Source organism: Plenodomus lingam (genome assembly GCF_022343315.1).
Source record: "Plenodomus lingam strain CAN1 chromosome Unknown contig_18, whole genome shotgun sequence".
Taxonomy (NCBI): domain Eukaryota; kingdom Fungi; phylum Ascomycota; class Dothideomycetes; order Pleosporales; family Leptosphaeriaceae; genus Plenodomus; species Plenodomus lingam.
Window position 1 is genome coordinate 640,307 of NW_027093935.1, and position 22,874 is coordinate 663,180.

At 51.9% G+C, this 22,874-nt stretch overlaps 13 protein-coding genes across 13 annotated transcripts; 5 read left to right on the forward strand and 8 right to left on the reverse strand.

The window, feature by feature from the left end:
- Positions 1 to 73: 73 nt before the first annotated feature.
- On the forward strand, positions 74 to 364 carry IAQ61_003670 (uncharacterized protein; the record flags this gene model as incomplete). The annotated part of the gene is made up of 1 exon (XM_003837176.1): positions 74 to 364. The coding sequence occupies one exon, from the start codon at positions 74 to 76 to the stop codon at positions 362 to 364; it is 291 nt and encodes a 96-aa protein (XP_003837224.1).
- A 1,032-nt stretch (positions 365 to 1,396) lies between these two features.
- On the forward strand, positions 1,397 to 3,158 carry IAQ61_003671 (uncharacterized protein). The gene is made up of 5 exons (XM_003837177.2): positions 1,397 to 1,896; positions 1,949 to 2,118; positions 2,173 to 2,418; positions 2,509 to 2,776; positions 2,881 to 3,158. Exons 1-5 carry the CDS (start codon positions 1,745 to 1,747, stop codon positions 3,041 to 3,043), a joined length of 999 nt encoding a protein of 332 aa, XP_003837225.2. The 5' UTR covers positions 1,397 to 1,744; the 3' UTR covers positions 3,044 to 3,158.
- A 1,026-nt stretch (positions 3,159 to 4,184) lies between these two features.
- IAQ61_003672 (uncharacterized protein) lies at positions 4,185 to 5,080 on the reverse strand (the record flags this gene model as incomplete). The annotated part of the gene is made up of 2 exons (XM_003837178.2): positions 4,185 to 4,723; positions 4,777 to 5,080. 2 exons carry the CDS (start codon positions 5,078 to 5,080, stop codon positions 4,185 to 4,187), a joined length of 843 nt encoding a protein of 280 aa, XP_003837226.1.
- A 305-nt stretch (positions 5,081 to 5,385) lies between these two features.
- Positions 5,386 to 5,680, reverse strand: IAQ61_003673 (uncharacterized protein; the record flags this gene model as incomplete). Its single annotated transcript, XM_066096052.1, has 2 exons — positions 5,386 to 5,562; positions 5,621 to 5,680. The coding sequence occupies 2 exons, from the start codon at positions 5,678 to 5,680 to the stop codon at positions 5,386 to 5,388; spliced, it is 237 nt and encodes a 78-aa protein (XP_065953928.1).
- A 1,299-nt stretch (positions 5,681 to 6,979) lies between these two features.
- On the reverse strand, positions 6,980 to 8,239 carry IAQ61_003674 (uncharacterized protein; the record flags this gene model as incomplete). The annotated part of the gene is made up of 1 exon (XM_003837181.2): positions 6,980 to 8,239. The coding sequence occupies one exon, from the start codon at positions 8,237 to 8,239 to the stop codon at positions 6,980 to 6,982; it is 1,260 nt and encodes a 419-aa protein (XP_003837229.2).
- A 255-nt stretch (positions 8,240 to 8,494) lies between these two features.
- Positions 8,495 to 8,722, reverse strand: IAQ61_003675 (uncharacterized protein; the record flags this gene model as incomplete). The annotated part of the gene is made up of 1 exon (XM_003837182.2): positions 8,495 to 8,722. One exon carries the CDS (start codon positions 8,720 to 8,722, stop codon positions 8,495 to 8,497), a length of 228 nt encoding a protein of 75 aa, XP_003837230.2.
- A 2,022-nt stretch (positions 8,723 to 10,744) lies between these two features.
- On the reverse strand, positions 10,745 to 12,495 carry IAQ61_003676 (uncharacterized protein; the record flags this gene model as incomplete). The annotated part of the gene is made up of 2 exons (XM_003837184.2): positions 10,745 to 11,321; positions 11,393 to 12,495. The coding sequence occupies 2 exons, from the start codon at positions 12,493 to 12,495 to the stop codon at positions 10,745 to 10,747; spliced, it is 1,680 nt and encodes a 559-aa protein (XP_003837232.2).
- A 198-nt stretch (positions 12,496 to 12,693) lies between these two features.
- IAQ61_003677 (uncharacterized protein) lies at positions 12,694 to 13,008 on the reverse strand (the record flags this gene model as incomplete). Its single annotated transcript, XM_003837185.1, has 1 exon — positions 12,694 to 13,008. The coding sequence occupies one exon, from the start codon at positions 13,006 to 13,008 to the stop codon at positions 12,694 to 12,696; it is 315 nt and encodes a 104-aa protein (XP_003837233.1).
- A 389-nt stretch (positions 13,009 to 13,397) lies between these two features.
- VMA16 (H(+)-transporting V0 sector ATPase subunit c'') lies at positions 13,398 to 14,232 on the reverse strand (the record flags this gene model as incomplete). Its single annotated transcript, XM_066096053.1, has 5 exons — positions 13,398 to 13,500; positions 13,552 to 13,863; positions 13,925 to 14,016; positions 14,075 to 14,109; positions 14,175 to 14,232. 5 exons carry the CDS (start codon positions 14,230 to 14,232, stop codon positions 13,398 to 13,400), a joined length of 600 nt encoding a protein of 199 aa, XP_065953929.1.
- Positions 14,233 to 14,455: 223 nt separating this feature from the next.
- Positions 14,456 to 15,536, forward strand: IAQ61_003679 (uncharacterized protein). Its single transcript, XM_066096054.1, has 3 exons — positions 14,456 to 14,572; positions 14,639 to 14,797; positions 14,863 to 15,536. Exons 1-3 carry the CDS (start codon positions 14,529 to 14,531, stop codon positions 15,104 to 15,106), a joined length of 447 nt encoding a protein of 148 aa, XP_065953930.1. The 5' UTR covers positions 14,456 to 14,528; the 3' UTR covers positions 15,107 to 15,536.
- Positions 15,537 to 15,572: 36 nt separating this feature from the next.
- IAQ61_003680 (uncharacterized protein) lies at positions 15,573 to 17,411 on the forward strand (the record flags this gene model as incomplete). Its single annotated transcript, XM_066096055.1, has 3 exons — positions 15,573 to 15,673; positions 15,712 to 15,808; positions 15,865 to 17,411. The coding sequence occupies 3 exons, from the start codon at positions 15,573 to 15,575 to the stop codon at positions 16,267 to 16,269; spliced, it is 603 nt and encodes a 200-aa protein (XP_065953931.1). The 3' UTR covers positions 16,270 to 17,411.
- A 161-nt stretch (positions 17,412 to 17,572) lies between these two features.
- Positions 17,573 to 21,287, reverse strand: IAQ61_003681 (uncharacterized protein). The gene is made up of 3 exons (XM_066096056.1): positions 21,021 to 21,287; positions 18,008 to 20,966; positions 17,573 to 17,929 (listed from the first exon to the last, which is right to left on the reverse strand). The coding sequence occupies exons 1-3, from the start codon at positions 21,113 to 21,115 to the stop codon at positions 17,612 to 17,614; spliced, it is 3,372 nt and encodes a 1,123-aa protein (XP_065953932.1). The 5' UTR covers positions 21,116 to 21,287; the 3' UTR covers positions 17,573 to 17,611.
- A 72-nt stretch (positions 21,288 to 21,359) lies between these two features.
- IAQ61_003682 (uncharacterized protein) lies at positions 21,360 to 22,787 on the forward strand. Its single transcript, XM_003837193.2, has 4 exons — positions 21,360 to 21,496; positions 21,556 to 22,089; positions 22,141 to 22,400; positions 22,452 to 22,787. The coding sequence occupies exons 1-4, from the start codon at positions 21,490 to 21,492 to the stop codon at positions 22,662 to 22,664; spliced, it is 1,014 nt and encodes a 337-aa protein (XP_003837241.2). The 5' UTR covers positions 21,360 to 21,489; the 3' UTR covers positions 22,665 to 22,787.
- The last annotated feature ends 87 nt before the right edge of the window (positions 22,788 to 22,874 follow it).

The window sequence follows — 22,874 nt, forward strand, 5'->3', positions numbered from 1 at the left end:
ATAATGCCTGATTTTTCACACAACATATTTTTTGTTCGAAAGGGACTGTGCTATCAGAGCAGAGAAGACTGGAATGCTGAAATGGCTGAGTCTTGATGAACTTTCAGAGTTCAAGCATGAATCTGTTCTACTGATATATGCTACGACGTTACATGTCGCCACAACGACCCGCATTGGTGGATCCATATTCGAAACTGGCCGCTTTCAACTCACCCAAACTATGGCCACCGGCGGCATCTCAGGCCTTTACGGCTTGCAATACTCTCTACCCTATGCAGAAACCTGTAGTAGTCGTGCGCCTCGACCGACGACTTGCACACCATCTTCCACTCCACTCGTCACCCATCCGGAAAATTCGGTTTGAGCAAACTCTCTCTGCGTTACCCCGTCCAATTTATTGACCTCGTGTTCTGAAGCTAGCGGGCCAGCCTCTGTATACTCGCGCTTTTCCTTCTCTAACCGTTTTAGTTCGCCACGAAGGTGCCCTAGACTGCATGTTGAACGTTTAATATCACTTCTTACTGGTCGTTGCTTTGAGATGCTGTTTACGAATGGAAGAGTAGCAGATCACGTGCGTTCCAGACCTGTCTGTACCAGAGTGCATACGAACATTGCAATGTACCATTGGGCTGGGATCCTATTCGGCAACCACTGTTAATTCTCCGCGGGAGGTACCTATGGTTTGGTTTCGCCGTTTCTTAGCCCAATACCTGTCGTATGATTGGCCAGAATATAGCGACCATGAGACGGGATCTCACGGTCCGTGAAACAATGTGGGGTAACAGGTAAACCACGAGTGGCTGGGGATACTATAACTACAATACTGAAAACTGCCCCTGTGTGTGTTCCTCGCTCACATCACCAAAACCTGGACTATAATAGAACTTTACTTCATCCCCTCTGTTACATTTGGTGATACAGTATTTCCTGATATCGTAGGTGGCTTTGCAATAACGTTCATGGTCGTAGAGGTTCCACCAATTCATCAACCTGTGGTGCTTGTTCGGTTGCTCGGAAGAAACGTCCCCTGGTTTGATCCTGTACCAGTCACGTCCGCATCTTCCCCTTTGGCTTTGAAATCCTGCTAACTTTGCAGATGTCCAACAAGTATAGTTTATTACTCGTTTCTTGGCAACATGACTTTCACCCATGGCAATGCAGGATGGCCGTTGACATGTCGCATTGCAGTCATCACTACGAGTAGTCAATAAAATTGCATCCCTTCAACTGCATTTCGACAGTTGCGTGATCCCGTGGACATAGGAATTCAATTCATGGTGCTGGCACTATACATGTACCCCGGACGGTTCCTGCGGATAGCAAGTCTGGGGTTGCCAAACTGATGATCTTCCTCCAACGAAAAGTTCTTCCGCACGACCTTCGTTTCAGCTGCGACAAAGCCAAGAGCCCACGATTCATCCTAAAGGCGGAAACAAGTCTAGAACAGGGATTGATAGACCGGCATGAGAGTCAAAACATCATGTCGATCTCTATTGCAGGGCCTTGCAGTGGGGTGCTCATCCAATTCCCACCTACGAAATGCGATTTTTTATATTGGTCTCGCGAAAGCGGAAGCTGACGTCGCGCAGACTAGAGTCATTAGACAAGATTCTACATGAGGTGAAAAAGTCTTAAACGCGAAGAAGGAAAAGAAGGAGAAGTACAAATAGAAGCAAATCCCTACCTAAATGTGAAAGTCAAAGCACACTGCTAGCTATCATCAGTCTCTACTACTAAATTCACCATGCAGCTTGTCACTTCACTCTTCCTGCTGGCGGCATCTGTCGTTCATGCATCCCCAACCCCAGTCTTGAAGGAGGAAGCAGCAAAGGTGCTTGCGAAGAGAGCATCAATCACAGATGCTGCCAGCGTCGGCTACGCAACGCTGAATGGAGGGTAAGCTTCGGATATGAGCTGCACGAATGTCTATCCAACTAACGTGTGACAGCACCAAGGGTGGCGCTGGTGGACCTACAACCACCGTCAGCACTCTGCCACAACTATCCGCGGCAGCCATTGCCGAGGGCCCTCTTAACATTGTTGTTCAAGGTGCCATTAACGGGGGCGCAAAGGTCCAAGTAGGATCGGACAAGACCATCATTGGCAAGAGTGGCAGTTGTACGTCCATTTTGAACTCTACCAATTGTTTACTCTCTTGCTAACGGAGTCCAGCCTTGACCGGCGTTGGTCTTACCATCAACGGCCAAAAGAACGTGATAGTGAGAAACATGAAGATCGCAAAGGTGCCAGCCGAATTTGGTGATGGCATCACCATCCAGCTTTCCACAAACGTATGGGTCGACCACTGCGACTTGTCCGGCGACGAGACTGTAGGCAAAGACACCTACGATGGACTCGTCGACCTGTCCCACGCAGCCGACTACGTGACCATCTCAAACACCTACCTCCACAACCACTGTACGTCCTCCTCCCCCTCTGAAGTATCACCCACATACCCCCTTCCCATCATCCCGCCCCAAACTCCACCCAAACTCACACCCCCTCCAGCCAAAGGCACCCTCGTCGGCCACTCGGACAAGAACTCCGCCGAAGACACCGGCCACCTCCGCGTGACCTACGCAAACAACCACTTCTTCAAGGTCGCCAGCCGCGGCCCCCTCCTCCGCTTCGGCACCGCCCACATCCTCAACAACTACTACAACGAGCAGGACACGGGCGTCAACACACGCATGGGCGCCCAGGCCCTCGTCGAGGGCTCCGTCTTCGAGAACTCTGGGAAGAAGATGGTGTACACCGAGTCGAGCGCGGAAGACGGGTACGTAATTATTTCATCTTTTACCCGGGGGGAAGATTCCCATCCCATGGATTGGGTTTACTTTTGCATGCTACCTGCACTGCTAACCTAACCCCCTTTTTTAGTTTCGCTGTTGTCGTGGACACCCTGTTTGGTGGACAGAGTGCAAATACCGCTCCCGCTGGTAGCCTCACGAAGGACAAGATTCCCTACTCGTACACCCCCCTGCGCGCGGCCGATGTCAAGGCCGCTGTTACCAAGGAGGCTGGTCAGACGCTGGCCATTTAGATGGATGACAGGCAGTTTCAATCTTTAAAACAGCATCAGACGTGTTGTAGCCTCATGGCTTGGCCACGTGTATCTTCTGTGTATATATAGATACTTTGAACTTTGTACATAACCAACTCATATTCTCTTTCTTTTTTTATGCGTCGTGATTTCGCGGTCAGTACTACATGAAGCTGTGTGTGTTTGTTTTCTGGATACTGGGCATCGGAATTTGGAGATACATGTGTAAGGAGACTTGTGAGTGTGTTGATGTCATGTCATATTCTCCCCACTGATCGGCCATGGTACTATGTCCTATTACAACTTACAGCGCACGTGCGGGATAGATTCGGGGAGAAGTGATGGATAGGATGGTATAGATTTGCGTACGGGATGATGTTTAGTATGTCGGGTTCGATGGCCTCGCAGTATCGGTATGCGGGATCCTTCTTTGGCACGTTACGGATGCTAGGTACGTGGTGGCGGGGATGAAGTTCAAGGGTCGGTTCCAGATGGGGAAGGTGAGGTGGTTCGCTGGGAGCGAGTGTGTGCTTGACTCTGAGTCCTTGGTAAGACGGAAGCGCGTCCCTTGCATCCAGCGTGGCGATTTTGTACGAGATACTGGGGGGTAGGTATTGGTTCCATGGCCGTGGTCAATTCTCCACTAGCTCGATAATCGTGTACGAATGGAAGGTCATTCGCCCAAGTTTCATAGCAAGGAGGGCAAGATTCCGATATCAAGTTTAAGAAATACGCCAAAAAAAATTATCGAGAGGATTTTGGATTAAACATTTTGTGCGCTGTCGTGGGCGTGAGCCGGGGAAAGCGTAATCTAAGCAAACTATCTAAAATCTATAAAGTAAAATGAAAGACGTGGTGGTACTACATGGGGGCCACATGTGTGCGGCTGGTTTGGGGGGGTATTCGCTAAATCGACATAGGTGAAGAGGAAGATGAGGAAAGGCAAGGAAAGGAGCGATGTAAAAACCATGGACACGCTTTTAAATCATCAACCATAGATCTATCCACCGACGGAAAAAACAAAGGAAAAGAAAAGGAGAGGAGAGGAAAGGAAAGGAAAGGAAAGGAAAGGAAAGGAAAGGAAAGGAAAGGAAAGGAAAGGAAAGGAAAGAAATCGACGGTTGTTGGAGAATACAGTAGTTTACTGCTGCACAACACCGCTGGACTTGGGTCTGAACTCTTCCAAGGAAGTACTGGTTCTCATGGAGACGGCGGTGGAAGCGAGGGCTTTGCGGTACGCGTTGGTCTGGGAGAATTGCGTTTCGTAGTGCTCCTTGAGTCTTCGCTGTCTCCGTTCGCGTTTGTGCATCCAGTATATGGCGCTGACGAGTGCCAATACGGTCAGGCCGAAGAGACCGCCAACGGTTCCACCAACAATTGCAATCTTCTGCCTCTCTTTCTTGCACGAGTCGCCAGTTGGTACCGCGGTAATTTCAAACGGTTTGCCGGTGGAAACGGCAGAAGCGGCGGCATGTGGTAGTTTGTTGGTGCTGGGGGTAGTGTCTGCGGTAGTGGTCTCGAGCAGGAGCGAGCCAACAGAGTCGGTGATTATCTCCGGTGCACTTGAGTTGCCGCAGCAGCTTCGTCGGTCCCCGGCAGCACGGCAGCAATATCTGCCATAGTCGCAAGTCTGGACCTGCCATGCTACAACAGGATTTGATCCGTTGAAGTCGGTAGTGGCTGTGCTTTGGTTAGTCTCAAATCATGTGGCAAGCAAATCGAGATGTGCGTACCATCAGGGCACATCTTGGGACAAGCTACGTCCTGTCCGGTTTTGTCCGTACACCCGCTCTGCCAAATCATTCCCAGCTGCTCGTTGTTGGTGGCCATGCATAGTCCGTTGTCCAGGCAGATGTCAGGTGATCCGTTTGTTCGTTTGGTCGCGCAGCAGCCGCTGTGCTTCGCATTTGGATTGCATGGTGCGTATGAGCTGTCGAGTGTGGATCCATCCAGACCATAACATTGCTGGGCGATTGTGGGAGCAATAAGGAATGTGAAGATTGTGAAGACGGACAGAAAGGAGAGTTGCGAAACCATTATATCAGATCAAGGACAGTAAGCAGTTGGACGCTAACAAGGAAGTCGACAACAACGAAAGACGTGATACGATGATCGATGACCGAAAGTATTTGAGATGAAGTGGTAATGGGGATATAGGGCTCGTTCCATTGGCAAACCATCCCACCCATATAAGGATGTCTGGCCGATAGGTAGCAGGTGTGGGACCTACACATCATTTGCCGCATCATGCAGCCAAAGCCCTTGTGCAACTCTCTTCAGCTGTCGAGGATTGCCGACAAGGTTGACCCCGCTGTGTACTGAAACAAGACAATCAAACCTGGTCACTGAGAGGAGCTCAGATGCTCGTAAGAGGAGGGTGAGGTGACACAGCTAATCAGCGTTTTGGCACAGACGTTCGGCCTCGACTCTGAATTATGTCTGATGTCGCACGGCCACGACGACTCTCCTCCACCATGGCGCGCGCCAAACCAGACCTCGAAAGGCAGCTCCAGGACAACCTACAACGTCTGTGGTGAGTCTTCGCATGCGCGCTTGTTGGCTTGTTGACGCGCGCACCCGCTTTGTTCGTTGCACCGGCCCGTCTGAGAGTGCTCTTGCGACTTTCTTCGGCCGCATGAGGGCAGAGAAGGGAATCGACCAGAGCCTGTGAGTAGGAAATGAGCGCAGAAGGGGGGGGGGGCGGGGGGGAGTGAAAGCGCCAAGTAGTGAGGAAGGTTTGAGGTCTGAGGGATACGAGGGCGAGCAGTGAATGTGATTGGGTCTACCGGTAGTCTTTTTGGTCAGGGCGCGCCTCTGGCCTGTGTTTCTTGTTTCTATGTTTACCACCAAACATCCTCGACATCTCCTCTTACGGTACCGGTACCGGTAGCCTCTCCAGCCAGCCAGGAGACTAGTCATCGCCCGCCAACAAAACTCCAAGATGTCCAAGCACCGCACGTGTCCTCTCCTCCGATGGTTCTTGAGCGAAAAAGAAAGTGTTTCCTTTTGATCTTCACCATGCGTCATCGCTTGCTGCCCAGCGAGACCTTTGTCGGGCTTCGTTGCCAGCAGGGTACCGGTACCAGGACTGCTGCTGTCCAGGGCGGACTTGATTCCAGGTTCGATTGCTTTTTGCTGCCCCTCTAGGTACATACCTAGTAGGAGACAGGCTGGTGCTGGGACGACCAGTCGAATCCCACGCTTCTTTTTTCCATCTGGCCGAGTCGCTTGGGGGGGAGGGGGGTGCCCTGCCCGGCTCTTGTCCGGTCAGCCTTACGAGGCTGAAGTTGCCAGGCTGATCCTAACGTTTCACCACGCATGGCCCCAGTCGCAGGCAGCCAGTTCATCGACAACATACACACGAGCCCTACCTCGCACCTACGTCACCCAAGGCACTGCTCCTAAAAGCCGCACTACAGCTGTCAGATTCAGAGTTCGACACGACCTACCGACTTGTTTGTCACCTGAATCCCAATTGTCCTTCCCTTCCCGGCACAACGAAGATCGTGAACACTACGGTAGTCTTGCCAAGGCCTTTGCCCATTTTCTTACTTGGCACCTCCTTGATAGGATCGGACAGAAGATCGGAAGCAAGCCCTCTCAGCGCTCCCGCACCGCGGTTGATTACTCCTACTGACCGCTCAGCCATGGACGTGCTGAATGCGTACTCTACCGACTTCCCCGTCTTTCCAAATGGCACTGCTATTTCAACATCGTACAATGGCAACATCTAACAATATGCTCGATACTCATGTGCGCCATACATTATTGTTTCCATCCATCCACTCAGCGACTACTCGCCAATAGCCCGAATATTTCTCCGTCTGGACAAACTTGACGGCTGATGAGGCAGACAGCATTCAATGATCAATAGTCAATACACCAGTCTCTCCGCAGGGCAGATAACTTTGAAACTCTCTGCAAAGTGCCGTGATTTCAACCATCAAGCTCCTCCAGCAGTCCCATGATCCTCACTATCTCGTTATCCGGCCCTCCCTCCGCAACCTTCCAATCGGTCAGACTCTCTTTCGCCTTCAATGCCCAAAGCTTCGCGTCCTCTAACATTCCATGACCAGCATACACATATGCTAGTCGTTCATAGTCACCTGCAAGCAAGATATCAAGCCCTTCTTGCTTACTCAGCTCCATGATCTCTTTCTCCCAGGCGACAACCTGTTGCGCATCAAACGTTTCTGGCGTCAAGTTTTCGAGTGCCTTTCGTAGCTGCGTGAACCGGGCACGCCGCTGATCGCTCTCCGCAATCTCATAAGACGATGCTGTACAGAGCGAACAGGTACACGTAAAGTTCCACCCTTGTTGGTAGAGCTTCTTGCGCTCGTTGGACTGGAGCTCGATCTTCCCGTATGATATGCTGATCTCTTCGCCAACGGCAATGTCCCGTACTGCTTTAACCTCCATCAACAATGTCCGTGGTATGAACCGTGCGTGAGCGTTGGGAATGCAGGCATGGTTGATTCTGGCTACAGAAGGGAAGAGACACATGTACGCATCGTCAATCCTCCCATCATTGATTTGGCAGGCAAATGCATTGGTCTTCATGACGTTCTCGATAGCTGTTCCTCCCAGGCTCATGTCTAACGACAGTACGGAGTCTTGGTCCGTGGCAGGCAGCTGGTCCAACCCCGTCTTGAAAAGCGACTGGCCTTGCGAATGTGTGACGAGAGCGGGGAACTGTGCGCTTGCGATGATCCTGGGTGAGTCGAGCAAGATTGTTTGTCCCTTTGCCATTGGCCGTGCAGTGATGAGGCCCTTTCCTTTTCCAGGCAAGGACTGGACATGGAGACCCTCTTCAGACACCTGCTCCACCTGTCTCGAGAAAGAGAAGGCTGTCGAAATTGCATCTGCGGCTCTGGAGTTCGCAATGACACTCAAGCCATGGCCGAGACGAAAGTTTGCTGTCGTGTGCGTGCAGTACTTTGAGCCGCCTTTTGCGGCCACACACCATGGCTCATGGGACCAGACTGGATGCTCGAAATACGAAGACTGCAGCTGTCTTCCCGGATCCGGTCTGACGTCTGTGATGTGGCACAACGGCGCTGGTTCCTGGTGCGATATAAAGTTTTGGTTTTGTTGTCTCGAGCATTGCGAGGTTGCACCGGTGCGGTCCAGCCAGGCGCCAGCACCTAGGATGGTGAGTAGGGGTCCTTTGGTCTTCATGAAGAGGATTGTTGACATTCAAGTCGTCGTCGTCGTCGTCGTCTTCGTCTACTCCGCTCGAAGTCGAGGTGGTTTGCCAACCCCTCAACGCTGTAACGCACATGAAACAGTACTTGTACCTACCTACTGCTCGCTCCCAAGCAAACACAAACATGGCATGACCACATCCATTGCGCAAAAATCCACCTCATCCACCTCACGAACCATCACGAGGCTTGCCTACCCACCGTCAGTCCACATGTTGACAAAAAGGAAAGAAAGTAGGTTGGCAGATCATACCGAATCAGTGGATTTGCACAGGCATGTCCATGGCGCCACGCGCATGACGTAGCGTGCACGATCCTCCTGCGCCTCCAGCCACACAACTTCCCCATGCTTGTCCTCCTCGCGCCCCTCATGGCAAGTCGGGCCAGCCACCAGACGGCAGACGGCCCTTTGGAAAATAAACTCGACAATCTCCCCTGACTCAAGACTCATGTCCAGATCGATATGTCTGTGCATGGCTGACTGCCACGAGCATGTATACAGCCGACTACTTTGGGTTGTTTAGCCCAGCGTTGGCATGCTGGCTTGACCTAGGTAGTCTCCTTGGGTACGGGTACCTACTTGAATGATGGGCTGCCATGATGGTCTTTCACATGTGGAAGATTGTGTTCCGCAGGGTAATACTACCATGGCTTGAATGAATGCCTTTTCATTCTTCACAAGTACCCATCTACCTTGATCAAAAAAGCCCCCGAGGAAATAGTCAAAGACTCAAACTGGATTCCAGTAATTGCGGTCAGCGGAGAATGGAGGCCGGGACGCTGACACCCGGCGCGGGCCTACCTTGGCCTCAGGCACCGTTTCCATCTCTAGTTGCTGCGGTAACTTTATATGAAATTCAACTCTATCAATTTCCTCCCCATTGTTGTTCTTTCGGGCAAACTCCATGTACAAGTGAATAAACTTCCAAAATCTCCACAATAAAGCCTTTTTAGTACACATCCTTATTACGCACTCTGCATATGATCAATGCCGATCCTAATACCGTGAATCACATTCATCACTCCCTCCCAAGAACTTATGCTTATTAATGCTACGAGTATCCGCAACCCTCTTCCTCTACCATGTAGTCAGTCCCGCTGCAGAGTCGTTAACATCAAAACAATTAGACAACGAGGGAGATCAAGCAACATGACTTACATACATACCTATCCAACCAAAAACCCTCCATCCCATCTCCCACCCTCCTCGCACACCCACACGCACAATTGGAGAATTACCAATTTCCCTGGACCCCAACCCACACAGCCCCAGCCCCAGCCCCAGCCCCAAGACTCCATAACACCGCAGATCCCCTCGCACGCTGTACTGCACAGCATGTATCTATGTACCGAGGCACCTCATTACACACCCGACCGTCTCAGACAAACTGTTGTACAAGTATCACGTTACACAGGGCTGAGCCTTGCGTACCTATACCCACACACACAACACCCCATGACGAGTGAGGCTGCCCACGCCCAAGCCAGATCCAGATCCAGATCCAGATCCAGCCATCCGCCAAAACACAAACAAAACACCCCATTCCCCCCCACCAGCACACACCAGACACCCCACCTAAAAAAAACCCCCCATCCATAAACCCAATCGCGCAAGATATGATAGTCTACACGCCATACTGTACGATTGCGAAAGCGAGGGAAAAAGTAAATGTGTGGATGGAGCTGCATATGGACTACAACGGTACCCATGGCGCTCGGGGCAGTCCTATGTGTTTGTTTAGATTACCTACACGTGTAGACATGTATGTAGGCATGTGGATGTGGATGCGGATGCGGATGCGGATGTTAACATCCATGTGCCAATGTCCACGCCATCTCCCTCAGTCTCGCCTTCGCAATGGGTGGGGCGTGACTATGGGCAATGAGCAATGAGCAGTGAAGAGGGATGCCTATAGAGGCGCTGCTCAGATACGATATCTTGGTAGACTAGCTCGCACACACGCACACAAACAACGTACAATACACTCATCCACCAAAGCATCGTGTCGTGACATTGCGCACCGCAAGGATCCGCAGTCTTTTCGTATCCCGATCAAGGGGCTGGGGAGATCCCTGGTCAGCGCAAGGGAAAGTGGACAGGGGTGTTTGGGGACGTGTTGTGGATCGGGAGGGTCCGTGGTTGATTGCTTTTTGGGGGCGCGGTGGTGTGGGTGATGGTGTGTTGGGCGGGGTGAGACGACGTCATTTTGGAGGGTTGGGGGGGGAGGGGAGGGGGTGGTGGAATGGGCTCGGGATGTTGGGGGATGGTGAAGGCTGGGTTGGGTTGGGAGATGACGAGGGGGATGTTGAAGGTTGTGGTTGGGAGGAATTTTAGATTTGATGGTTGTGATGGATGGGAAGTAATGTGTCGACCGTATCAATTAACATTGAGTCTGCTCAGCTGACTGTATCCCATGGTGTGAGAAATTGCCTAAACACTATCTATGTAATCTCCAAATCCCCGAACCCCTTCCACGTCCCTTACCCATGACCACACTCAATCACTCGCCAACTTGCCCATCAACAGCGCATCCACCTTCTCCCCCTTCCTCAACACCCCTTCACCCTGCGGCATAACCAACAACGCATTCGCGCCCTTGAAACTCCCAATCTTCGAGCTCCTTTGGCCACCCGTCGAACTAGCATACATCAAGCCATCCTCTCTCGTCACAACAAGCGCACGATGATACTCTGGGCGGCCCTTGTCCATCCTCACATCCTCACCCAGCACCACCTTGACCCTCGGCAGTCCCACGGGCGTAATCCCCGCCTGCGCGTGCAGCGCCGGTAGCACAAAGAGATGGAAACACACGACTGCAGAAGCGGGATTCCCCGGCAACGAGAATATGACTTTATCGACACGGTTCCCGTGGTCGTCTTTGACGGGCACAGTGGCAAATGTGGTCGGTTTTCCGGGCTTCATGTTTACGCGGCCAAAGTGGATGGTGCCGCCGAGGGAGCGCTCGATGGTGGGTTTCAGGAGGTCGAGTTCGCCCATGGAGACACCGCCTGAGGTGATGATGACGTCGCATTTGCGGAGGGCGGTGCGGAGGGTCTCTTCGAGGTTGCCGGGCCTGGGTGGAGGCAGTTAGCTCTGGTTAGAGTGACGGTGTATCAGAGAAAGGGATGGATGGTGGGTAGATACGGGGAGATGCCGTACTTGTCCGAAGCGATTCCCAAATCAACAACTTCAAACCTGTGGCTTTGTGCTGCGGTGATGAGGGTGGGCCGATTGGTGTCGCGCACTTCTCCGAGTCGAAGGGGACCTTCGCGGTCGTGGGGGATGATTTCATCGCCAGTGCTGAGAACACCAATTACTGGGCGTCGATAGACTGCAACTTCTTTCGTCCCTACAGAAGCGAGGAGACCGAACTCGCCGCCAACCATGGTGATGCCTTCGCCCTTGCGAAGAATAGTCTCGCCAGATTGTACGTCACTGCCAACTTCTCGCACGTTCTCACCAATTTCGATACCGTCTGCGAGAATCTCAATGTCTTTCTCTTCCTGCCCGTCTTCGGTCATGCTCTTGAGCACTGTGTCTTCTACCATGACTACGGCATCGGCGCCAGGAGGAAGTGGTGCACCAGTCGTGATTCTCGCACACTCTCCTTCCTTTAGTTCTGCTGCTCCATCACTAGCCTGGGCATGCGAGATGCCTACCACGGGGTATACGCCCTTCTTGAACCCTGCTTCCTTGGGTACTCTGACTGCGTACCCATCTACGATACTAGCACGAAACGCTGGGACAGATTCTTTGGCCTTGACATCTTCCGCGATGACTGAGCCGGCAAGTTTTATGTCTACAGGTACACGCTCGACAATAGGATTTGGTATCTTCTCTGTAATGAGTTTGAGTGCATCATCTACGGGCAACATGGGATATGGCGAAGATCGGTATCTGCGGCTCGGCCCAGCGGATGGGTCGTTTGACTGTGGCCGTTCTTCTGGCTTGGTGTGCGCCTTGGGTCCAGAATGGCCACCGTGGCCGTGGGAGTGACCGCATCCGTGATGGTGATGACCACCTCCTGCACCTGTAGTAGCCTTCCCTTCTGAGGAGACGCCAGCTTCCTGTTCAAGTTTCTTCACCCCACCGACGTGCAAAGGTCTGGACTCTGCGCCAGCTGCTTGAATGCAAGCATGTGGTAGGAGTTTGAGGACAGCTTCTAGATTCTCCTTTGCACCCTTTGGTGATCCTGGAAGGGTGATGACTACGCTTTGCTTGCGCATACCAGCGACAGGCCGCGCCATGAGTGCGACTGTGAGGACTCCAGTAAGCATCTAATAGATATAATCGAGAGACATTCTTACATGGCGTCACCGCATAGGATGTTGTAAGCATGCCATGACTATATTTTGGTTATTACGTATCTAGATAATTTCTGGAGCATGACTTACATGAGGCCTGGAGCATGCCGATCAATCAGTGGCGACACTGCCTTGAAGCCGTTAATGTGATTTCGAGCTGGACATGACGACAAATCGTACCTCAGGAGTCACATCTTTCGTCGCGAATCCAGTTCCTCCACTCGTTACAACCAAGTTGGTTGGATTCTCCCCGTCTGTCCAGGTTCGGATTGCCCTTTGGATAGCGAGGACACTATCGGGTACGATCTCAGCCTGGCTAACATCCCATTGGCCATTTCCGAGAGTCTCAAAGACCTCCTTTAGTGTAGGAATGCATTTGTCTGTCGAGGGGTCTTTCGAGGCTGTCTCTGAGACGACTAGAATCGCTGCTTTCAACTTGGTATTTGCGACGCTCATGGCGATGAATGTGGTGATGCAGTGCAATGTGAATGGGTGGAGCCAATGTCCCGCACTTTAGCCATCCGGACGCTCGGGCCATCAGTCCATCGCCTTCCCGTCTCATAGTCATAGATATAAAAGTAGTAACATAAAATTGTTTATATATTGAAACCTGGTATTTGACGCCGATGAACCGCTCCTGTTACATGCATTATACAAGCGCTGTCCCCTTATGTACATTGTACATCTCTAAGTATGTGCGGGCCTGACAGCTCCCCTGTCCTGTCCTGCGGACTACGCGCATCGTGCCTCTTTTCACGAGACCCTCCAAACTGATTCAAAGCTAGTTGAAAAGTAATTCTCCTTGTTGTACTGTTCTGAGGCTGGATCAAAAACTGAAATTGCGATCATTCAAAGTCCTTGGCATTGCTCTGCATAAGCAGGCCGATGATCAGGCCGAACAGTCCGAGAATGGCAGCAAAAATTTCAATGGTCAGAATCTTGACAAACCTAGAAAATGGATGAGCAACTGAGTAAGTCCCATAGGAGAAGTCAGCTTACAGGTTGGGGTCTGCAGCATCAGCCAACGCAGCGCTACTTCCGTTGATACCAACACAGACACCGCAAATGAGATTGCACATGCCCACGGTCAGACCAGCCCAAAATAATGCGTATCCGGTGAAGTAGTTGTTTGCTGAGAAGAGAAGCTCCTGGTCGGTGACTTGGTTCATCTTGGAGGAGAAGATGATGGCCATGATGACGCCGTAGATGGCCACGACCTCGCAGAAAATGATGGAGATCAAGTTCTTGGTTCGTATCCGTGGCGCCTTGACACCTCCACCGAGGATTGAGACACCGGTTGTCCAGATTCCCCTATACGAGTCTCAGCATGGACTTTGTATGTAGCATGTACATGCACGCAACAACAACCTACCATGCGGATCCTACAACGGAGAGACCGATGCATAGCGCTATGCCCAAACTCGCGAATGTGTATGGTGAGACGCTTTCGAGGAAGGCTCCAACCTGGCGGCAGAGAATTAGCACAGGAATGGTGGGTTGTTCTTAGAGGGGTGTTGCGTACATTGAAAGCTTCGCCCTCGTTGTTGAAGAGCATGTCTATCCCTCATTAGCTGTGGTCCTGTCGCCCTGTCGCCCTGGGCCCTGATGAGGGAACTACATACACAAGCCAACCACACCGAGGGCGACTGTCGCGCCACCGGTGCCATACGTGAGGGACATGTTTGCTGTGGTGTTGAAGGGATGGACGGGGAGATGGAGGGAACAGTGGCGTCTGGGAGAAGCTCCTTCGTTGATGGGCGCTGGCTGCGAAGCTGGCGATGATGCACAACGGAACAAGCCGACCGGCGCGTCCAAGGGACTTTGCTGCTTGTAGCTTAGCGCGCCGAATGTCTGGCTTAGTCACAAGCAAACGGTCGTCCTCTCCATCGCTCTCCCCAGTCTAGGAACACCCCAGGCTTCCACCCCCCATCACCCAACTTTCCATCCTGCGCCGGCGCATTTGCTTGTTCGACACCATGACCGACAACACCAAATACTATGAGCTGTACCGCCGGAGCAGGTATATATGCGCTTCCAATCGCACCTTGTCTGCCGTATCGTACCCTGGCTGACGGCGTGTGCGCAGTTTGGGTGGTGCACTCACCGATACGCTGGACCAGCTCATCACCGAACGTCGCATAGAGCCCCAACTTGCCATGAAGATTCTCCTCAACTTCGACAAGGCCGTTGCCGACGTTCTCAGCGACAAGGTCAAGTCGCGCCTGACTTTCAAGGTGCGTAGAGCGTCACACGTCATGCGACCAAGCAGAGGACTAGCTAGCACAAGCGTGCTCACTCACTGGTTTGTAGGGACATCTCGATACCTACCGCTTCTGCGACGACGTCTGGACCTTCATTATCAAGGACATCAACTTCAAGTTGGATAATACCAACCAAGTGCATGCCGACCGCGTCAAGATTGTCAGCTGCAATGCAAAGCGTCCAGGCGAGACCTAGAGCCAAGCCTGTGGTTTTGCTAGCCTTTGCATCTATACTGAAGACATATTTCAGGGGCGAAATAAGAGACACAAGGAGCCGGTTGACAGCTGGCTAACGAAGCAAAAACGACGGAGATGGAGGATATTCCGCGCCTTGTTCTTTGGCGATATCAAGTCTGATTTCATGCAGGCCTAGGGACTCGAATGGATAAAGAGTTTATGAAAAAGATGTTTTCAGGCGTTCAGGGAACAATTTGGCCCTCATGGTCTTGCCTACATGATTTGGCGTTTGGGATGGCGCTACTCATCGCCAATGGTCTTGATACCCACAAAATTGATAGTTGCACAACCCACACATTTTCTTTCCTCGTGGACTGGCCAAGGCAATGCACTTGTGAATGGGCCAAAGCCATGTCTAAATAGTCAGCTAGAGTATGTGGCGAGGGGCCTGACGTACTAGGTACCCCATATTGGACTAAGCTCGGATGAGATCGCCCGTACCTGCAGATCACATTCGCCAGGCACCATCGCAACTTACCTCAGGTTACAAACATCAAAGAAACCTCTATATTGAAGTCAGCAATGCCAGCTCCGGCTACAAATTCTGCATGGGTGATGCTGGCCATTGCAAGTGGCGCCTGTGCAGCCTTCAACGGCGTCTTCGCGAAGCTGCAAGTTGTATCGTGAGCCCTCGTCGACTACCCGCCTGACCAGAACGCAGTACAACTACGGAGCTTACCACGACCTGGTCAAGCTCTATAGCCCAAGTATTCGGTCTCAGTGCATCGAACAAAATCGTTGAATATGCCATTCGGGGCGTACGTCTTCCTCAATTCCCTCTTGCTCACCATATTCGAATCTAACAAAACCACAGCTCTTCTTCGGCTGCAACTTGCTCTTCAACGCAATCATGTGGGGCCTTTTCACGCGGGCCCTCACGCTTTCCTCCTCCACCGTACGCGTCAGCATTATAAACACGTCTGCAAACTTCATCATCACCGCCGTTCTCAGCTCCATCGTCTTCAACGAATCCCTCCCAGGACAGTGGTGGCTTGGCGCAGCGATGCTCGTCACAGGCAGCGTCATCATAGGCATGAGGGAAGAGACGGAGAAGAAGCCTGTGCTGTCTACGAATGGGGCTATCAAAAACGATGAGAAGGAGGAGGTAGACGACAGTGTGGAATTGCGTAGCATGAAAACCACAGATACGAGCGTGAGACTGCGTAATGTGAGAGATACAGACGGAGGAATTGGCGATAAGGACCCTGTGTTGAAATAAGCGGCAGATCACAATGGCATATACGCCTCGACTCTAGTTCATATCCCGACTCGCCTTCCAGATGCGCATACCAATGGCAAACACCGAGACTGAAAAGCCTAACAATAGCCTAGCACATTCACTGCTCTTCTAGCACGAGAACACCCATGACTTCCCAACTCTCGTACTTGCATGCATCCTCACTATATGCTATACCCACGCAGCAGCACAGCATCCGCCACAAAAAAGCGACGCAGGAAAATATGCGCCAACAGTAAGATGACCACAAGTGCCAACAGCAAGCCCAAGATGGAAACGCCTGTTCCGGGCCTTGACGCAGGCGCCCGAGTCTTGCTTAAGGGCCGAGGAAACACATACATAAACAATCTGATGGGGAACGTGTCCTCTTACTGGCCCAATCAATGGAACCCCCCAGACGATCTCCTGTCACTGTATACTCCAGACGCCCATTCGCCCTACCCCAAGGAACGAAAAATTAGACAGAAAATGTACCCTCCAACTGACTCAACACTTGGGACCCTACGAAGCCCGTCCCACCACTCCGCCCCCCTTCGCCAATAGTTTTCACCCCACCTCATGGTCACAACACAACACCCACATCACCCAAACTATCCTTTTTCACCTCTTAGCCTCCACGCCTACTATGCGAAAACCTAGCGTTATACCGCACCCCTGAAAACCCAGCCCCATACTTCTCCGCCCACCGGCGAAGACGCTAATATGAACCCCAGCTGGCCAACCCATGCACACTCTCCAACCCCTCCGCAGCACACCTCTCCAAAGGGTAAGATCAATGGTAATGATGGCTAAATCTCCACCGTACATGGAATGTGCATGTGAGCAAGAAGGGGCGTATGCTGCCTTGGATGAGCTGGGCGTTGTGAAGGAGGGGGGGGAAGATTGGCTAGGAATGCGAGAACGAAGAAAAATGTTAGCTGTGTAGAAGGGTGTTTAACAATGGGAGAGAAAAGGATGTAGTGCGGTTGGAGGGGTGGAATAATAGTTGGAGAAGGAATGAAGGACTGATAGTTGTAGCACTGAAGGTGGGGAAGGAGAAGAAAAACCTGTATTTTTAGAATTAATGGTGTGGAAAGGATGAACGTCCTAGTGGAGTTCAAATATAGAGACGTAAGCTCTTACAAGGAGACTTTGAAATCGCAGTTGTGAACAAGTATATATGTCTATTCTTCCTACTGAGCGCAGCAGTGTGTGAGCTTTTATCTACACCACCACCATAGCAAACCACTACGGCCACATGACAATTCCCCATGACAAGACTACCCCCCTCCCACCAAATCCACCACACCAATCCACATGCCCCCATCATCAAACCTCCACACCCCTAATGCAACCGCCTCAAACCCTCCACCAACCCCCTAACCGCCTCAACATCGAGCTCTGCCTCCCCGAGCCTCAACCCCTGCACGGCTTTCGCCTGCGCCTCAGCCCCCAAGTCCAAAAACCGCTCCACCAGCTCACCATCGACAAACCGCTTGGGCTCTTCCTCATCCTGGCGGACTTGATTGCGGAAAGCGCGGAATTTGGCAAAGTCCATGTTGCCCGGTGCGGGGACGAGGGCGGCGAGATTGGATTGCAGGGTCATGAGGAGGTGGAGGTGGGAGGGGGCGATGAGGCCGAAGAGGTAGATGCTGCCTTCAACCTGTGTGTGTTGGTGGTTAGTTGGGGGGTTATTTGGATATGATGAGGGGAGAGAGGATAGAAGGGGGGAGATGCGTACCGTGCCAACAAAGGCCCTAGGAATCACCACCGCATCCGGGGCAGTCTGAACATCGATTCTTCGAATCCTATTCACCATTTCGCCGAGCAGCATCTCAGAGCTAATAAGCATGTGTCTTTTGTCGTCGTCGGTTACGCCTTCGACGTTGCGGCTCAAGACCATGAGGTTGCCCTCTGCGTCACTTTCCAGAAACGTCTCTGTATCTATTTCTGCAACGGCCGTTGCCCACGTAACCTGGTAGTGACGCGCGAGCTCGACGAGTTTGTCCGGTAGTCCTCCTTCGCCCTTTTGATACTTCACCATCGCGAGGGACTTCATGAGATCTGCGATTGTGATGACGGGCCCGTTGACGGTGATGTCGATTGGCGCGGTTGAACATCGAAAGGTGGCGGCTTTGACGAGAGTGGGTTTACTTTGCGTTTTGAATTCAACGTCGTAGAGGACAATTGTTTTGATCAGCGCGGCGACTATCTTGCCCTCGCACATGGCTAGACATCGACAGCCGCCTTTGACTGCGAGCTCCGTGACGAGCTTGAGCACGCGTTCAGGCGTGACTTCAAGGATGAGTATACGGCCGCGTTCAGCCGTTGCGTTTTGGTCGTCCAGATAGGCCGTGCCAACGACGAATCGTTCGGCGAGCCCGCCCGAGCCGTCGGCAAGCTCGCAGCGCATAACACACTCAACAAGTTCTTCTTCGTTGAGGGCGTAGGTGTCGAGTTCCTTGAACTGGATCTCGTCGACGAGCTTGAAATGGCTGAGCATGATTTCTTCGCCATTCTTGAGAATGCGTTTGATGGTTCCGAGGCCGAAAGCTTTGAGACTGGGTGAGTATGCAATGCGGCGAACTGTTTCGTCAACTTTGAGGGTTTGGACATGGGTCGTGCGTTCTGTGTCTACGAGGGCGATGCGGAGGTCTTCCGAGGTGGCGATAGCAACGGAGCCGGGATAGGCTTCTGAGTCAAAAGGACAAACTGCCGTGGCTTTCTCTGCTGTGACAGCGGAGTAGACAAGGCGACCTTCTGAGGCGTAGATCAGTGAGGGGTGTTCGCAGGTTGCGAAGACATTGTAGATTCCGTCGCCGCGAGGTAAAGCACGGAAAGTAGCTTCACGTGTACCAAGGACGATACTCTTCTTCCCTAACAGTTCGTATGACGATGGATCAAATGTGTACGTGATAACGTTGCCGTCTGCCATAGCGGCAAACAGTGTTGGGGGCTGGTCTGGGAATACCTGAGTAAGTAGTAATGAACGAGGGACTGACTCATCAGATATCGTGACAGTCTTGATAGTCTCCAGCGTATCAAGCGAACAAATCGCGAGTTGCGAGTTCATCCAGAATCCAAGGAAGCATACTGAGCTCGAGTCGGAGGGTAACGCAACGCAAGCTACTTGGCTTTCTGTACCAAATGTCTTTTGCTGCGCAACTTGCAGGCCGTCAGTCATGTTGAGAGATACAACAGTCACTCCGCCCAACGAAATCAGGACGTGCGTGTCGTTGGCTGATGCCGCTGTGATAGTCTGATCGCCCATGGGCATCCATTCGGATACAATCATGCCACCATCTAGATCACAGATCCGTGCGCGACCACTGGTAACCTGGACTACGCGACCTTGTGAGATGTTGGCTGCAACCAGAGTGGTCTCCTCTAAAGCCAGCGATGCAAATTCTTCAACCTCCTCTACCTCGCCTTGAGGATCGAATTTAAAGACGCGGGATTCGTTTACAAAAGTTACTAGAAGGGTGTCTGCGTATTGGGCGGTTGCGTCGGACTTGAGACTAAAGAGATTTGAAATATGTTCCATCTCGCCCAGTACACCAAGATCTTCTAGCCCCACGCCACTTCTGACACTACGTAGACTGCCATCTTGATATGCGCCGCTTCCAGTGACTATGCGTGCCTGGCCAGAGGAGTATTCGTTCGTCTGCCCTTCTCCGGATCTGTTGCCCATATCCATGATGGTGAAGTCAAGGATTGGCGCGATGTTGGAAAATGTCTGGACAATCTCCATGGACCGTTCTGCAATCTTGATCACTTGGGAGTCGCCTTGATGTGAGCCGACGAAGACGTATCCGGCATCGAGGTATACCAAGACAGAGGCCCTGGAGGTTTTTCCAATAATGTCTAGCTTCCATGACCGCACCTTGTGTCTTGCATCGAGAATGAGCATAAACATGTACAATCTACCATAATCGTCGGCTAGTACGAATCGCTGGGCGTCGATGCGTTCCCAAGCTACGAAGATTGTAGCCTCTTCCAATGGTTCCGTCTGTAGCTCCCCAGACTCGTCGTCATAGTATCCAATTGATGTCTCGGCTATGACTATTAGGCCATGTGTGGGCTCCTCAAGGGGTATCAAGTGGCTGGACCCAAGCTCAAGCTCTGCTCTGCAAGTCTCGCCCTCTTCTAATTCCACAGCATCACCACCAGCAAACGTGAGCTCCCGGAGCTTTAATTTGACCTGAGAGTGGGAATCTTCGTATAGGAGAGCAATCTTGGGCTTGTCATCAAAGGAGCGTGGCCGCAGAAATGCAGACGAGCGAACAAACATCTCTGACAACCTGACAGGCTGGGGCTCTCCGAGATGAGCTATGTCTGGTTCCTGCTTCCTCTTTTTCCCTCTTTGCACGAGTGGTATGACTGTCATGATTCCCTCATACACCTCGACGGTCATGAAGCGACCGGTAGGATCAACATGACATCGTTCGCCTGTTTGCGACTCACGGGCGGCATTGTCAGCGACACTAGCGAATGACTTCTCCGTCTGTAGTTGCTTCTTGTCAGAATCCCACGAGAGGGTGAAGTACATGAAGCGATCGGTCCCCACGAAGAGATGGTCAGTGGGAGACAGGGCAGGCCGGAGCTTCTGGAGCATGGTGACCTTGCCATAGATGGCATTCGAGTGCTGGAGGGTGAGTCCATCGACGGACTGCGTGTAGAACTCGAGTCGATTCGACTTTCTATTACAACAATGTCAGTATGTGCATCCTCTATACATGGCAATATTTACCTACGCCACTACCAAACAATCCTCGTCTGCGGAGAGGAAGTTGAGCTTGAGAGCATGCCGCACGCTGCTCGGGCGGTGGATTGGGGCGATGTAAGCCATGGTAAGTCTGTGGCAGTTCTTGGCCTTTTACATGTGTCTGTCTGTCAGTCTGATCTGATCTAAGTTGATTGTGGTTTTGATTATGGATTGCCCAAGGCAGCACGCAAGAGGGTTGAGTTCTTGTGAATATACTGAGCTAGGTATGTATGTACCTGAACATGGACTGGGATCTTCCGTCATTAACGTCACCTTATCCCCGTCCTGCGCACGGACAGCCGCGGCGCGCCAAAGTCGCGTTTGCAGTCTGATGGGCTGCGGGACGTGTGCGGACGTGGTGGGGCAGCTTCTTCTTGCTTAGTACTGGGACTTGTAATTTTTGGACCTGAGCTCCAATGATAGTAACAACACTGCCAACTAAGTAGCGAACACATAGGATGGCTCGTAAGACCTGCTCTTTGCTCTCTGCATGTCGATTGATCTTGTTTGCTAACAATCTATAGCTAGTCCAGCAGTAAAGGGCATGAACGACGACGACGATCCCGTAGTGGCCGAATACGATGTCTACATCACCCCCGAGACAGAGGCACAACAGCTCTATGTTCTGCAGTACCTGAACCGCCCGCCTGACCAGCCCTTCACCAAGGCCACAGAGAGCAAGCCTTCGGAACTGCGCTTGAAAAAGGAATCTGGCTTCATCGAGGTCGATGTCCCCATCAACATCCACACCAACTACAATCGTGTCGCTGGTGTTCGCTGGGGGGAGGCCATGCGCAAGACCAAGGGTTTTGGCCAGAAGGCTTTTGGTATCGCATCTGGATTCGAGCGCACTATGCCACGGGCCAGTAATCGACCTGGCATTGACGGTGCACCGCCACCACCCGTCACAGTGGATGATGATGATCTCGAGGAATATGTGAACAACTTTGAGGATGCCAACGAAAAGGGCCATGTGCTCAATTCACAGACGTTTGGCGGACAGATTACGAAGGACAACAGCAAGGGACCTAGTTACATGCTAGGAACCTTTCGTGACGGTGGGTACCCTGCTCTAGCCATGCTCTGACCGCTGGACTGATTCATGGCAGATCAATTGCACTTGACACGCCTCAATGGGCTTGTCCAGCTTCGAACCCAATTCCACCATATCGATGCTGAGGCCCAGCTCGAAGCCTTAGCCCGGCGACGAGAGAAGGAGTCACAAGAAGGTGCAAAACCAGTCGAGCCCAAAGCGTTTCTACCTACTGTGAAGAAGACTGGTGGAGACACCGCTGCAGAGATGACACAGGCGTTCATGAAACAAACGAACCAAGAAGAGTGGCTGAAGATGAACTACCATGACGAAGACGTAGGTCATCACCGAACCCGTTCATGGGATAACACTAACAGACATACATAGAGCGAAGTCGCTTTTGATTTGTATGGCGAGCGGCTTTTCCTTGCCGACCCCGCCGCAGCGCCAGCACTGTGTTCTCGTTTGAACAATGAAGAGTTCTTGGACATCATCAGTACCCCGTCAAGCAGCAAGGGAATGAGGAACCAGATGGCAAACAAGCGGGGTCATGTCGATTTAGTCGATATCTCAGATGAGTCAGACGAGGAAGAAGGCTAAGGGCCACAAGTGAGTTAAGCTGTGGATTTGCAGATTACGTGGAAAGGAAACTTGCGAGCCACGGTTCACTGATCATTTTGATATATTAACCGAGATACCCAACAATACTATGATGTTACGACACATATCCATGTCTTCTGAGGGTGGAAGCCGAACCTGACAGTAAAGAAATTGCGTAATCTGGAGCAGCTCGACTAATAATTGCAACAG

What these genes read in the sequence shown, in the direction of transcription:
- IAQ61_003671 (XM_003837177.2), top strand. Translation starts at nt 1,745, where the DNA reads ATGCAGCTTGTCACTTCACTCTTCCTGCTGGCGGCATCTGTCGTTCAT. An exon ending in TACGCAACGCTGAATGGAGG is followed by an intron (nt 1,897 to 1,948) that starts GTAAGCTTCGGA and finishes AACGTGTGACAG; the next exon opens with CACCAAGGGTGGCGCTGGTG. An exon ending in CACCTACCTCCACAACCACT is followed by an intron (nt 2,419 to 2,508) that starts GTACGTCCTCCT and finishes CACCCCCTCCAG; the next exon opens with CCAAAGGCACCCTCGTCGGC.
- IAQ61_003679 (XM_066096054.1), top strand. Translation starts at nt 14,529, where the DNA reads ATGACCGACAACACCAAATACTATGAGCTGTACCGCCGGAGCAG. An exon ending in GAGCTGTACCGCCGGAGCAG is followed by an intron (nt 14,573 to 14,638) that starts GTATATATGCGC and finishes GCGTGTGCGCAG; the next exon opens with TTTGGGTGGTGCACTCACCG. An exon ending in ACTTTCAAGGTGCGTAGAGC is followed by an intron (nt 14,798 to 14,862) that starts GTCACACGTCAT and finishes ACTGGTTTGTAG; the next exon opens with GGACATCTCGATACCTACCG.
- IAQ61_003681 (XM_066096056.1), bottom strand. Translation starts at nt 21,115, where the DNA reads ATGGCTTACATCGCCCCAATCCACCGCCCGAGCAGCGTGCGGCATGCT. An exon ending in GAGGATTGTTTGGTAGTGGC is followed by an intron (nt 20,967 to 21,020) that starts GTAGGTAAATAT and finishes TTGTTGTAATAG; the next exon opens with AAAGTCGAATCGACTCGAGT. An exon ending in CTAGGGCCTTTGTTGGCACG is followed by an intron (nt 17,930 to 18,007) that starts GTACGCATCTCC and finishes CAACACACACAG; the next exon opens with GTTGAAGGCAGCATCTACCT.
- IAQ61_003682 (XM_003837193.2), top strand. An exon ending in GCTAGGAACCTTTCGTGACG is followed by an intron (nt 22,090 to 22,140) that starts GTGGGTACCCTG and finishes GATTCATGGCAG; the next exon opens with ATCAATTGCACTTGACACGC. An exon ending in TGAACTACCATGACGAAGAC is followed by an intron (nt 22,401 to 22,451) that starts GTAGGTCATCAC and finishes AGACATACATAG; the next exon opens with AGCGAAGTCGCTTTTGATTT.